Below are 15,651 nucleotides of genomic sequence, written 5' to 3'. Positions count from 1 at the left end.
TGTCTCTGCACAAGATCCAGCGCTATATAAATACCATTATTATTTATTATTATTAAGACAGTCTCCACATTCCAGGAAGACTTCTTTTTTCCCCTTTGATTGATTCTGTGGCTGACAACAACCTTGATGACACTCTGGGTAATGCTCTGTCTTATCACAAAATTAGACAGAAGAGCCAGGTGTCAGGCTATAGTTCGTACCATTTTGATACAGGAAGTATGCTAGCCAAACAGGCAATATATGAAAGTCTGTCCCCTTTTTGGTGTGCAGATTGATTGAAAAGTAATTGATAAACTGTTGGAGATATTGTCAACACTGCCTGCCATACCAGAGGATATTAAGGTTATGGCTATTGCTTTTTCTAGTCAGATCACTAGAGTAAGTCATGAATTGGCTTGGTTTGAATTGAATTTCCACCAAATGTGTTAGTTACATTTTTTTATATCAGTATATGCATGCTTCACATTTGCAAACACGTATATTTCATGATGTTTCACTGATGCATATCAATGTGTCAAATTGTTATGTGTTGCAGATGTGGCCTGTTTTATCTCAGGCATGCAGTAAATACCAGGCTGACATCCGAGTCATAGAGCGGTGTTGTCGGTGTATCAGGTTTGCCATCCGATGCCTGGGGAAGAACTCTGCAACTCTGCTCACTCCTCTAGTCACACAAGCAAGTCTTTTTTTCCCTTTTTTACCATACTTTATATTTATTTCATATCTTTATAGTTTAGGTATGTCTGGTGTAGAGTGAGTTGATAATTTTATGATTTATAAAAAGCTTGTGCCAAGATTATGTAAAACTTGGCTTTGATTTGCGTTTGAAATTGGTGACTGGCAGCAAGCAGTGAGAGCATTAACAGCTGGTAGGTTTTGTAGGCAACTGTCCAAAATTCCAAGTGGGAAAATTTACAGGTAACATCTTTGATTACTCTGATAACTATTTACCTGATGAGACAGAAGATGGCAGTGCTGATGAATCAGGCGCCATGTAGAAGTGTCTGTTGTTGGTAAACATTCATGCCTCTGACACTGAGCACCTGGGTTCACAGATGGTCCAGCTGTACTCTGTTCATCAGCACTCCTGTTTCCTCTACCTGGGCAGTATCCTGGTGGACGAGTATGGGGGAGAAGCAGGGTGTGTGCCGGGTCTGCTGGACATGCTGCAGGTAAGCACTGTGTTGATGTTACATTTAAGTCCTCAACCTGTATTGATGTTATGGGTACTATGTTGATGTTACAGGTAAGTCCTGTATTGATGTTATGGGTACTACGTTGACATTACAGGTAAGTCCTGTATTGATGTTATGTGTACTATGTTGATGTTACAGGTAAGTCATGTTTTGATGTACGGGTACTATGTTGAAGTTACAGGTAATTCCTGTATTGATGTTAAGGGTACTAAGTTGATGTTACAGGTAAGTCCTGTATTGATGTTAGGGGTAAGCACTGTATTGGCGTTACAGTTTAACACTGTCTTTTTTTTGTAGATGTGGACGAGGATTTTTTTGTTCTTGGAACAAAATAATGGGAGGAATGGGTGTTGATGGTGCATTGGTGCTGTATTAATTGCAGCTTTTGCAACAAATTTTGACTGAAGTAAAAACATTGACCATGACACAGTAACTATGCTAGTCAAACCAGCATTATATGAAGGAATTCCCCTTATTTGTTCTTCTCAGCAAGATTTCTTGAGTGTAAAATTTCTCAGAGAATAGACTGTGAGCAATTAGTATAATTAATTAAAAATCAGATAGAAAACAAGCAGTGAGAATGACAAGAAATGGGTGCAGTGCTTGAAAAATAGTGTGCTGTTGAGTGAAGGAAGCCTGTTGTGTTTTTTGGTGGGAAGATTTTAGAGATGAAAATGTTTCAAGACTCCTTTTTACAGTCCTTGAATCTTTTATGAATTTCTCATTCAAAATTTTTTTTTTCTCTCTCTCTCTTTTTACATTTATATGCATAGTTGTTATTTTAAGACAGACTGATCAATCTGCATTATATTGTGTTCAGATTGTTAGCTGTTGTTTTTTGTGTGCAGGCGTTTTGTGGGCCGACATTTAAGATTCTGGAGGAGCACAATGGACTGAGGAATCACCCAGACACTGTGGACGATCTCTTCAGGTTATGTCTGAGGTCTGTGTCAGTCTGACTCTGCTTCAGTCTCTACAGTGTCAGCACTATATTGTCTCACTTTTTGTCTCTCTGATTCTTACTTTCAGATATTCTTTTCAGATGCACTTAAGCGCTTTGTTTTGTCTGTGCACAAGGTTCAGCATAATGAAATAGTAGTAGTACTATTACCACTACCACTTCTGCTTTCCTTGTTCCGTTTTTTCTTTCTTTTTTTTTTTTTTGGTGCTAATTCTCAGATTTTCGGCCAGTAGGAAACACCATTTTTGTGTGTGTGTGTTTGTGTGCAAGTTTTAGCAAAGGTTAATATGGCCCTACTGCAAAACAAGGAAGCAGCAGTGATTCCTGCAGTTTCTGGTGTTGCAAACAACAATTTTTTGGTCAGCTTCACAGGGGCTACACTCCCCCAGTGGTGCATCGCCCCTGCACTCCACCAGGGGCCTTATCCCCCTGACCCCGCCTCCTGCCTACGCTACGCTTTTTTGTTTCAGTCTCTCTCACATCCCTGGATTTTACCCTGGTTTTTAAAAACATGTTTTTCTTTATTGTGTTGGATTGTACTCTGATGCATCATATTGTGCATTGCAGGTTTGTGCAGAGGGCCCCACTGTCCTTCCTGCAGTCAGCCATGTGTAAACCTCTGCTGTGCTGTGCGATCGCTGCCTGTTCACTGGATCATCGTGACGCCAATGCTTCTGTCATGAAATTCCTTTCTGACTTCATCAAGTGTGCCAGAGAAAAGGAGGTGTGTAGTGGGACAAGGCATGCCCAGTGTTGCAGCGGTTCTTGTTCTTTCACTCCTTTACTGGTGAATAGACAGTGGTTGGTCTTCTTTCAGGGACCATTTGCCCCAAACATAGTTTTCTTTGCATAGGTTTTTGCTAATAAGAATCATAAATGATAATTGTACGATAATCATGTGACAGTGACAGTAAAACAGACCTATTTAAGATTCACCCAAATTTGTATTCACTGCTGTCAGTAAAGAATACAAAGGAGGAAGAGAAGAACGGCAAGAATAGCCAAAGAACATAAAACAAACAGTGATAGTCTTGCTTTGAATTCTTTCTTTTTTTGGGGCGGGGGGGTTGTGTTTGGTTTGTTTCAAGGTTTATTTTCTCTTAAACTTTGCATGTCTTAAAGGAAATAAAATTATTTTCTATTTTATTTTTGTCACATTATCTGATTTTATGTCACACATAAATTTATCTTTTCACTACACATACTTTGCAATGACCCACTAGTGCAGACTCCAGCAGGGAGTCTGATTCCTGTCCTGTGCAAACTACTTTCTGCCTGTGTGGAGAAAATGAAAGTAGCTACGGCCAATAACCTCCCGGAAGTAGGTTACCTCCCATCTGTTGCTGTTATCAGTTTGCACACATACAGTTTACACACTTATAAAACTGTTGGCAGAAGATGGCAATGATAAATGAACATATTAACATTATAAGTATTTGGATGACCATTCCAGAATAGCTGGAGGTGGGATTTGTGAATAAAGAGGGGAGTGGAGGGGATAGGGAAAGAGAGCAAACATGAAGAATGAAACACCATGACAACACAGTGACTTGGGCAGTTAGAAGACCACATCTTAGGCTGCATACTTTTTATACCAGTTGACAGTCATTGGGATAGGGACCAGTTTAGTGTCCCATACCTGTTCATGCTACATACCCGCTACTCCAGTTGACAATCTATGGAATCAATGGAAACAAGCTTGATGCTGCTCTGCTTGAGCTAGTTGTTTTAGTTGACAACCTTTGGAACACAAATGATTGTGTTATTCTTCTGGCTGTACTGATCTGTCATCCAGTTTTTTGACTCACTTGTGTAAACAAAGTGAGTCTGTTTTAACCCGGTGTTCGGTTGTCTGTGTGTGTGTCTGTGGTAAACTTTAACATTGACATTTTCTCTGCAACTACTTTGTCAGTTGACACCAAATTTGGCATGAAAATAGGAAAAATTCAGTTCTTTCCAGTCATCTTGTTTAAAACAATATTGCACCTCTGGGATGGGCACAAAAAAATAAAGAATGAAGCCTAATTATATGCAAACTGCATTTACTGTTATATTTATATTTTTTGTATTCTCTAAACTTGGCACTTTGATCTGATATTCTGACCCAACAGCTAGAGCAGTCATTATTATCATTTTTTGTTCAAACAGGAACTTCTTTTGCTAAGCATGGAAGTTTTATTTATTTGCAAACGTTTTAGTGCAGATAGTAAAAAAGGGAAATTACTCTGTAATGCTAGGGGAGTTAATTTGCTTTAAACTGATCTTTCTCATCTTAAACATTACATTTTGAAATTATACTCAATACATAAAAAGCTTGGGTTTTTTTTTAAGTGTATCACAAGTGAGTCTTGAAGGCCTTGCCTCTCTTGTTTTGTTTGTCCCAGGATCGGGAGGACTTTGAGTCACGGTCAGCTGCCGTCAAACAGTTGCTGACGGATCACGGTCAGGCCTTGGTTCATGCCACCATTAACGCTTGTGTCTTCTGCCTGCCCAGCTACATGATTCCTGATGTGGCTGAAGTGCTGTATGAGCTGATGTGTGTGGACAGATCGGTGAGTTGGATGAAAAGTGTGTGTGTGTGTATGTGTTCGATGTGTTGTGGTATGTGTGGTATGATCATGACACGTCTGCATGTACTTGTGCATACTTGTGTTTTATTTTGAGCAGTGTCATATTTCTTTGATGTCTGTAAAATACCTTTATACCTTATAATTCTTTCGGTATTACACTTAAATCTCTTACTGAAAATTAGCTGTTAATTTCTTCTTACTTTGGCATGGTAAACTCAGTAAATGTTATGAGGACAAAATAATGGGGACAGTATTACGTATCTCACATTGTTTTGGTCAACGGCTTCTGTCCTCTCCATTATAGTCCTGTCTTTGGTTTTTTGTTTGCCTACAAAATCATAACTCAGACATTTATTTCCTGTTATTTTTTCTTTCTTTCTTTCCGCATTAACCTCTTTACTGCTGCTGACAAGTGTACTTGTCAGTGGATGGTTGTCATCTCATGAAGAAAGGACTGAGCTCATAGGTCAGGATGACAGTCACCGTTCTGTGTATTTGGACTTTTCCTCTTGGCACTGCATTACTTTTGATCTACAAAATCAGTTACACCATTGATTTTGTATTTGTATTTCTTTTTATCACAACAGATTTCTGTGTGTGAAATTCGGGCTACTCTCCTCAGGGAGAGCTACACTACAGCGCCACCCATTTTTTTGTGTGTATTTTTTCCTTTGTGCAGTTTTATTTGTTTTTTCCTATCAAAGTGGATTTTTCTACAGAATTTTGCCAGGAACAACCCTTTTGTTGCCGTGGGTTCTTTTACGTGCGCTAAGTGCATGCTGCACACAGGACCTCAGTTTATCATCTCATCCGAATGACTAGCGTCCAGACCACTACTCAAGGTCTAGTGGAGGGGGAGAAAATATCAGCGGCTGAGCCGTGATTGGAACCAGCATGCTCAGATTTTCTTGCTTCCTAGGCGGACGCGTTACCTCTAGGCCATCACTCCACATAGGAGGACAGCAAGTAGTGACTGCACTTTTTATGCCTCACTGACATTATTTCAGCAAGGTTCAGCTGCCAAGAGGTTAATGGACTGTAACTCCAATGTTCACTCGTATCGGTGATAGGACTTTCAAGTGCATGACCATTTTTAGTCCACCATATTGGCAGCCATACTCTTAGGGGATTTTCCTGTTAGTTGATGTGTATGTGTGTTGATTATGATGGTCAGACATGTGTAGTGTGTTGGTTATAATGGTCAGACGTGTAGTGTGTTGGTTATGATGGTCAGACATGTGTAGTGTGTTGGTTATAATGGTCAGACATGTGTAGTGTGTTGGTTATAATGGTCAGACATGTGTAGTGTGTTGGTTATAATGGTCAGACATGTATGTGTGTTGGTAATGATGGTCAGACGTTCTGCGTGTGGCTGGAGACAACGCTGAAGGCATTGCCGACAGAGAACAGTGGGGGGGCTGTCACCGCCACCAGGAAACAGCTGACAGATTTCCACAAGTCTGTCACAACGTGAGTCTTTAGCGGTCACTTTTTCTATTTTCTTTTTTCAAATTCATTTCTCACTTACTTTTTGTTTTATTTTATTAACTGAGCTATCTGCAATAAAGTCACGTCGGGATGCTGTTTTTGTTTTTTTTGATTACCTTTTTTTTTTTTTTAAATAGTAATTGATGACATTCTTCTTCTTCTCCCTCTCTCTCTCTCTACACACACACACACACACACACACACACACATATATATATATGTGTGTGTGTGTGTGTGTATGTATATGTATGTATATATATAACCATCCCTCTACCCTCCTCAGACCTGTCTGAATCATCTTTATGCATGTTTGCGGGTGAATAGGCTGGTATTTTTCTCGGTTTCTTTGGATTTTCACTATTTTTTCTTCAGAAAGTGAAACCTCATCCCTTTTGGAGGAAATCATCCTTTTTGTGGGCTAGCTAGAGCCAGACTTCAGGCTGGCTTTAAAGTGTTGGGAGATTTTTTTGGATGAATGGTTGTGCAGTGTTTCTTCTTTGCTCCCATGCCTGATAATTTCAACACAGTTTAAGGGTAAGATGTTGAAAACCCAGCAACCTGTCTCTGACACACAGTGTTATCCATTTTCTTTTATTTTGTGTTCCCATTTTTGCTTATTTTCAGGATAAGGTTATAAGCAATATAAATGGAACATATCTTTCAGTTATGTGCTATGTGTTATTTTAAAGTATATTGGGTTTTTTTTTTTGCCATGTCAAACGATGAAATACATAATCTCGTTTTTTCTTTCTTTTTTTTTTCTCCAGGGCGGAAGACCTGAAGCAGTTGATGCATGCTGTTAGAGATTTCTCCCGACTGTACAGATAAGACTTGCTCAACACCTCGTCACAGCGAAGACTTTGCACACAAAGACTTAGTAGTTTATGCATGTTTCTGCCCATGCAGCTTGCTGCCAGCTGTCCCGACATGAACTCTCTGCCTCTTGGAGTCTTTCAGTTCCTGCGTGTCATGTGCACGTGCATGCCTGTGCCAGTATCCATACGTGCTCGCCTTCCCCCCCAACACCCCGACATCAGCTCTGCTTTGAAGTCTGAGTGACAAATAAGTGTTGCTGAGTTGTGGGCAGAGCTAAACCTGCTGAGGAGAGCAGGACATTTAAGAGAAGTGATGCTGATGATGACTGCTATTCGAGGAGTATTCTGTCATGCATGTCATGTTTTTAGTCACCTGTGTTTTGTTTTTCCCCCTGCCTGAAAGACGTGTACAAATACTCGTTTCTTTGTTAAAACACTGTACACACCGCATGTTGGTGCTGCCACTGTTTCTGTTTCTTCAGTGTGCTCAGCTGGCTCCTTTTTGAAATCTGTGAAAGTGTGGCGCTTTTTATTTCTTATTAAACATTTTATGAAAGCTTTCTGTGTGAAGGTTCAGCACATGGTCATGATTACCTTTGTACTGTCATGATCAGTATGTTGAAGCCAACACCCAAGACTGTAGTTTCCTTTGAGTGTGGGTGGGGGTTCAGGGGGATTGCATGTTGTACAGTGTCCTCAACCATGTCAGTTCAAGTAAGCTGTAAGGGATGTCCGTAGGAAGAGGGCAGGTGTGAGCAGGCATGCAGCAAGGGAAGTTTAATAATAATAATAATAATAATGATAATAATGTTCATTTATATAGTGCCCTTTCTCTCTAAGAGCTCAGGGCGCTTTACATGAAAGAAAAATATTACAAGTTACAGAAAACATTCATGACCACTCTTTTCTCAAAAACCCCTTTCCCCCTCACCCCCCTCTCACACTCTCCCCATTCCACTCTACACACATCCAAAGTGAGCTGACATGGGTGGTGTTGGAGAACAAGGAAGCTGAGAGTGCTTATAGATAGGTTTTAAAAAGATTAGTTTTTAGTGATGATTAACGTAAAGCAGAAATAGAATTAGATGCACTGATATGATGAGGAAGGTTGTTCCAGATGTGAGGAGCAGCAAAGAAGAAAGAACGTTCACCATAGGTTCTTGTATCGACACAAGGAAGTTTCAAAAGGTAACAGTCAGAGGAAGAGCGGAGATTTCTTGTGGGGGTGTAGACACTGATAAGGTCAGAAAGATATGTAGGTCCTGCGGAGTGGAAAGCAAAATAGCAGAGACACGCAACTTTGTATTTAATTCTCGCTTCAGTTGGGAGCCAATGTAGAGTGCGGAGGTGAGGAGAAATGTGATCAGTACGTGGGACTCTGAGAAACGGGCAGCATTGTTTTGAAGTTTTTGAATTTGCTGAAGAATATTATGTGGACAGCCTATGAGAAGAGAATTACAGCAGTCAATTCGTGACAGCACAAAAGCAGGAATAAGAGTTTTAGTAGTTTCAACAGAAAGGTACCTATGGATAGAGTTGATGCGATGAAGTTCACAATTGACTATGCGTATCAGATTTACTACCTGAGCATGCATGCTCCAAGGTTCCTTGCTGATTTAGAAAACTGAACTGTGGCATCACCAACCACAATAGAGGCAGAAAAAGAAGTAGATGTGGACATTCTTGCAGAGGAAATAATCATAGCTTCAGTTTTGTCATTATTCAACTTTAGTTTGTTGAATGTCATCCAGGATTTAACATTGGAATACAATCCTGCATTGACAGAATCAGACCGTGTACTTGGTTTGGTTCTGCAGACTTTTGTAGTTGAGTATCATCAGCAAGAGAGTGGTGAAGAACAGAATGGCCAGAAATAACATCAGAAACAGGAGCAGTGTACAGAACGAACAGAACAGGGCCCAGGACAGAGCCTTGTGGCACACCATAGGAGATCAGGGTTGGATCAGACTTAGTTACTAACAGAGACAAGTCTGGAAGCGGTTGGATAGGTATAAAGAAAACCAATTCAGAACTGTTGAGTGAATCCGAAAAACATGTTCAAGTCTGGAAAGGAGTATACTGTGGTCTGTTGTGTCAAACGCAGCCGACAGATTGAGCAAAGTTAACACAGATAGTTTACCTTCATCAACAGACAGCAACAGGTCATTAACTACTTTCAGCAAAGCAGTTTCAGTGCTATGGGCAGATCTATATGCTTACTGAAAAGAAGAAAACAGGTTGTTTAATGCTAAATGGTCTGAAAGTTGGGAGAGAACAATTTTTTCAATAATTTTGGACACAGAAGCAAGGTTGGATACAGGGCGAAAACATTTGAGGTCATTGTGATCCAGAGTGGCTTTCTTTAGCATGGGCTTAACAAGTGCAGTTTTGTATACATCAGGGAAGACACCAGAAATTAAACAATCATTTATAATGTTTGTAAGTGCAGGCAAAACAACATCCAAACACTCATACAGTAGTGGTGTTGGAAGGGGGTCCAGGTCACATGTTTTTGGAGCAGACTTTTTCAACACACTAAGTACATCTGTCTCTGAAACGGGTGTGAAAGCAACAAAAGGAACACCCTGAAATTCTTTTCCCAAGGGATGTGACACAACTGACTGTGAATCCAAGGTTAACAATTTTTGAGCAGAAAAAAATCTGAGAAGACACTGGGCAGTAATGAAAATGGATAGATAGAAGGAAGCAAAGAAGATTTTGACTGCATAGTGTGTGAATCAAGGCGTTCATTTTCACAGGTTTATGATTTGATATCCCTGTAAATTAAGAAGAAAAAATCTTCCAGCACACATGAAAAAATATCTTCAAGCAAACTTGATTTTTTCCCACAAATTTATTATTCCGCATGTGTTTACATGTTAATAATGATTAAAAAATATATATATATTTATATATATATGCCAAGACTTCTGTCCCCTGACATTAGCTCTGACTTAGAACTACCCCATGTTAATACTGAGAAGAAGATGAACCTTACCCCATGTGAACATTGAAAAGAGGAAAAAGAACCTTCACCCTGTGAACATTGAAAAGAGGAAAAAGAACCTTCACCCTGTGAACATTGAGAAGAGGATGAAGAACCTTCACCCTGTGAACATTGAAAAGAGGAAAAAGAACCTTCACCCTGTGAACATTGAGAAGAGGATGAAGAACCTTCACCCTGTGAACATTGAAAAGAGGAAAAAGAACCTTCACCCTGTGAACATTGAGAAGAGGATGAAGAACCTTCCCCCTGTGAACATTGAAAAGAGGAAAAAGAACCTTCACCCTGTGAACATTGAGAAGAGGATGAAGAACCTTCCCCCTGTGAACATTGAAAAGAGGATGAAGAACCTTCCCCTGTGAACATTGAGAAGAGGATGAAGAACCTTCCCCCCTGTGAACATTGAGAAGAAGATGAAGAACCTACCCCTGTGAACATTGAAAAGAGAACAAGCCCTTCTCTTCAGCCATCAGTGTACTTCCCCAGCAGAATGGAGTCCAGAAAACGAGTGCCCCATTGCCTTTTAGGACCCAGACACTGAGACACAGATGTGTCACGCTGTGGATAAACAACCGTACTGTGCAGATATATCTTTCACCTCCTTTCCATTTTCCCACACTTCCACCTGTTGCTGAACAAGGGTATAACAAGCAGAGACTGATTCAAGCCATGTTTTACTTTGTCTTTAAAGATGTCACATTCTTTCTGTTTCACACAACCAGCTGGTAGCTACTGAAAGGGGGTGGGCGGCACCCGTACAGACTATACAGGTGGTTTCATTTTGTATTCTATCAGTATTTCTTTTCAGAGTGCAATGCAACTCAGTTTTCAAACTTGGATTCTTCTGAAAGTATTTGCCTAATGGACTGACTACAGGGATATATCAGCCATAGGTCTAAGGCAGCATTGACCTTTAGCTCAAATGTTTGTCTGTTAAATAACAGGTTTTACAGAGACATTATGGATGTGATTTTGGCACAGCTGAGGATCAGAAAGAGAGTTAGAAAATGTCTAGTGAACATTATGTTCTGACGGATTCATGACTACATTTTTTAACTCCCTTCCCCAGCTTGCAGATTGTCTTTATTCACCACGTCTCCATCAGTGATTAAGTCCTGTGAGAAAACATAATCATTTTTCTTTATTTTTTACCAGCCAGTGACTGAAATTCAGTGAAAAAAAACCCAATCAGATCACAATCACTGTTCAGTATCAAATCATTTTAACAGATGAACAAACGTGTTTTAGATTGGGTGCAAAAGGTACAATACACCTTTCAAGATATATAGATTCCAGCAATGTCAAGCAGCAAAAATCATTTGTGAATATGTATGGTAATTATAACAGTCGTTTAGACTAAGAGCTTTTGCGGAGCATAATTCGTTTAGACTAAGAGCTTTTGCGGAGCATAATCAACCTTTGCAAATCAAAAGAACAACCCTTTGTAACGTTTGGGGAACATTGCTGGACACAAAAAAATCCATGACAAAGCATAAGAACCCTGACCACATGACTAAATTGTGCAGCAGTCAGAGACACATCTAGAAATCATGCAAGAGGAGGCTGTGTGCCAATAATTGGTTTCTACTACAACAGATAACTGGTGTATCTGAGAGGTTCTCCAGTTTTCTTGGAAATGCATGGTAACAATGCCCTCCTGTGTTTTGACAACTTTCAAGATGTGTGTCTTGTTTACATATGTATTGTTCACAGCTGCATAGATGTTAATATTGTTGGAGAATGGTGAATTGCTTGCCTGTGGTCTGTGTTAATGTATGCATTTGTTGTCAGCAGAGCACGGTGAAAACTTCTGCCCCCAGTCTTTGTTGTGCATTTGATTGGGTTTCAGTAGTTTGCGCTGCATTTATGTACAGACCTCTTTGTTGTGTTCTTTTCTGTCAATCAAACCAGCTCAATTTGCCTTCAATTTTTCTTTCTGTTTTATTAGTTATAAAAATGTGATAATGTACTTTGTAGGAGAGAGGTGGAGTGGGGTGCTTGTTTTGTTTCAAGCTTTTCACACATTCGCAAGATGCACAGCTGAAAGGGGGAAAAAGTGCTTTCTGGTGAAATAACTGAATGGGGCAGTTAATATATCTTCTAACTTCCATTTTCTCCTGCATAGTTAAGGCACTAAAGGAGAGATTTGGCAAAGTCCACAATGTAAATGTGAATGAGACACCATCATTATTCATATTTTATATTGTGACTCAGACAGAAAGTCCTAGTTTTTTTTTGTGTTGAAAATTCCTCTGCCATGCCGGGTATGAACAAGACACATTGTTAGCAGAGCATACATGGTCATGTAAGTTGTTTGTGTGTGTGTATGTGTGTGGAAAGCCATGTTACTGTTGTTAACATTGTGGGTTCCAGAATTTGTGACAGGGTGATGCAGGTTAGTATAATATAATAAAGTGACCACAAAGTGATGAAAACCAAGTCAAAACTAAAAGATAAAGTCCCCACTCACCCATGCAGGTTTTCAGTGGTGGTTGTCTCACCAGCTGTCTGCCTTAATTCAGAGCCATCCGCTCACGACAGTCAGTAAGAAAAATTGGGGGAAAAAAAATAATAAAAAAAAAGGGTCAAGGAAAGCGATATTTTAATTTTATACTTTTAAAAGCAGTTTTAAACCCCTCCCCATTCCCCTCCTGATCAATTGAATTTTCTTTTTCAAGTTATGGGTGTGAGGGACATGGATGTACTTACTTGCAGGCACAGCAGGAAGAATAATCAAATAGTAAACACACTGTGAACACAATGTGAACACACTGTTCACTGCTGGGTGCTTGTTTTGTTGGTTGGGTTTTTCTCTCTCCTATTTTGTGTTTGTTGCTCCTTCCCTATCCCTCAGTCTGCCTTTTATTTTTTGATGTTTTTATTGTTATTTCAATGCTTTTTATAGTTTAGTTATTTATTTATTTTTAGGGAACTAGTGTTGTTTAAAGGGAGAATTGTTTATAAAACGTTTGTGAAGAGGAGGTGTGTTGTTTAAATATTTGTCATATGAGAAGAGTAAATTGTTAACAAATGGGCAACAGCTTCCATCAGGAAAGGTTTTGTGATGACTGTTGTAACACAATGTTCTCTGATTTCCAGATCTAGAATTATAGAGAGAACTAGTTCTGAGAAAATCCAGTATTGAGAAACAGTGGTCAAAGAGTATTGTGAGATCGATAGAATGCAGAGAGAGGCATGTGCAATGTTGTGATGTATGTTTCTTGTTGAAACATTGTGTTTTATTGTTTGTGGATATATATATGTGTGTGTGCATGCACATGCACTCACAAATATGTGTATCTGTGTGTGTGTGTATGCATTCAGTGTGTATGCAACAGATTTCTTTGTGTATATACATGTCTAAAGGGATATGTGGTGTCTTTGCAAAGGTTTGCAGGAACAGATGGTTTCAACATTTACTACTAAAAAAGCAAACCACATAAAATACTTCAAAATTGATAACTGCTAACTTTATGAACCGTTTCTTTATAAGTTTCAATGGTTGTGTTAATGTGTTGTAATAGTATTGCTATAGTTTGAGGCAGTGCAAGCATTTTGTGTATATGTGTATGAACAAGAGAGAGAGAGAGAGAGAGAGAGAGAGCAGATTTTAAGGAAAGTGAGTGACAGTGAGTACATGTTTACCTCATGCTATCTAGGATAAGGATAGAGGAGACCTGATTTACAGAAAGGCAGTGGGGTGATTATTGTAAGCCCTCCGCCCAGTGATATCAGTTTGAGGCACTCTAAGGAACAACTGCTGTGTGGTTGTGTTGACTGGCTTGGTGGTTTTGTTTTTAGCGAATATGTGAATGAATTGAAGTGATCAAGATGGAGAGAGATGGTGTTTGCCTTCAAGCCATGCTTTCATGTTTCTGGAGTGAAGTGGGAAGCAGTAGGGTGGCATAGCCACTTTTACTGTATGTTTTTTTAAAAAAATCATGTTTTTTGTTTGTTTGGTTTTTTTTTTGTTTTTTTTTGTTTTTTTTAGATAGCAGCTGATCTTTGCAGTATACTCATTCAGGAAAGGAATAATTTAAATAAAAAGTATTATGATGGTTAAAAATTGGGTTTCTGTAATACGTTTAAATGTAGGAAACCGACGCTGACGACATCTTTCCATTGGTACACCCCCTCCACTGCCCCCACCCTGCCTGTGTAGTTATCAACACTGAAAAACAACATCAAACAAACAAAAAAAACCTGAGACAAATGATGAAATGAAAAATCCAGTCCTCCTTTTTTTGGAGTGATGTTTTGCTATGCCAAGAACTGCTCGGTGTGTTGCAATGGGGAGTTATGTACAGTTTTACATACATGTATGTTGTTAATTTTGTATTCATTCTGATGTGTTACCATTGGCATTGTACTGTTGTTACTACTACTACTACTGTACTAGCATGCAGGAACTGTGTTGAGATAAAAACCTGAACTGTGCATGTTGCGGCCCTTCTACTTTCTTGCTCCACCCCCCCCCCCCCACCCCCACCCCCCTCTGTGTTTCTGTTTCCCTGATACAGCCACTCCCTCCTTCACCAGTGTGACATATTTTGTTTCCTCCTTTCCACACCCCCCCAGCTCTGCCTGTGTGAGACGTTAGGTCTTGAGAGTTGGGTTCCAGTCCCAATCTTGTACAGTTCTTCTGCTTTGGGTGTTGATTCTTCATCATGATAGTGCCGCTTCCTTTTATATTGTGTACAAAACCAAATGAAATGAACTTGTAATCGTTTTTTGCCTTTTTATGTTGGACTGCCATGCCCCTTGTAAGGAAATAATGTAGAATCTGTTGCAGACAGAAATAAAATTATTTCGTCACGTCTTACATTTACATTGTTGTGTGTGTGCTTGAGTGTGTGTGTGTGTGTTTGAAGTCGCTTTGGAGCCCATAACTGTCAAATTAGGAGTAACACATAAGCAAGGTTAACATGGTATATACCATAGGAAAAAAGTGTTTATTTTTCAGATCATTCAGTGATGGTTTCTTCACTAACACCCCACCCCCAACCCAGGCCCCCTCGTCAACCCCTCACCCAACCCATCCACCAAAAAAAAAAGCAAATAAAACAAAACAAAAAACAACAACAAAGCAAACCTATTTGAGCACAACTCATATTGATTACCTCCATCCAAAATATTCTCTCTCTCTGTCTCTCTCTCTCTCTCTGTGGCTTACTTTCCCTCTTTTCCAGTGTCTTACCTTCTCTTTAGTACACTATACCCACATGTACATACACAGTGGAATACAACACTGCTGGGAACCAGACTGACTTGAGATAGACAGAAACAGGAGGTCACATGAGCTGAACAGAAAAGAATCACAATACTTCTTGAGGAAAAGCAGTGGGGGAATACACATTTCTGCCAATTTAGCTCCATCAACTTCCTGGGTCTACAATACTGACGGTCGCTTCAGCATTTGTCGGTTCAGTCACAGCAGGCACTGTGTACTGAAACATCCACGCTGTGAACACCAACAGGTGTTAACCATTGACTGGCAAGACAGATGGAGACCACTGATAAATGATGAATATATGAACGAACAGAAGTGTGGAATAATCAGTCGTTTTTCGGTGGGGATGCCTGGGGTCTTTCAGTATAAATAACATCCCCGCCTTCT

The 15,651-nt window shown here is 39.7% G+C and overlaps 1 protein-coding gene across 1 annotated transcript in view; it reads left to right on the top strand.

Moving 5' to 3' along the window:
• The window catches only part of LOC143282942 (transportin-3-like), a 34,337-nt gene extending 19,483 nt beyond the window's left edge, over window positions 1-14,854 (top strand). The window contains exons 21-27 of the mRNA XM_076588845.1: window positions 536-676; window positions 1,056-1,172; window positions 2,045-2,139; window positions 2,725-2,881; window positions 4,542-4,709; window positions 6,085-6,197; window positions 6,983-14,854. Of these exons, the coding sequence (XP_076444960.1) occupies window positions 536-676; window positions 1,056-1,172; window positions 2,045-2,139; window positions 2,725-2,881; window positions 4,542-4,709; window positions 6,085-6,197; window positions 6,983-7,043 (852 nt within the window). The 3' untranslated portion in view covers window positions 7,044-14,854. The remainder of the gene's footprint in view (window positions 1-535; window positions 677-1,055; window positions 1,173-2,044; window positions 2,140-2,724; window positions 2,882-4,541; window positions 4,710-6,084; window positions 6,198-6,982) is intronic.
• Window positions 14,855-15,651: the final 797 nt, after the last annotated feature.

Source organism: Babylonia areolata, chromosome 6, assembly GCF_041734735.1.
Source record: "Babylonia areolata isolate BAREFJ2019XMU chromosome 6, ASM4173473v1, whole genome shotgun sequence".
Lineage (NCBI taxonomy): Eukaryota > Metazoa > Mollusca > Gastropoda > Neogastropoda > Buccinidae > Babylonia > Babylonia areolata.
The sequence above is the reverse complement of the archived record's forward strand: the minus strand, read 5'-3'. Positions and strand labels throughout refer to the sequence as shown.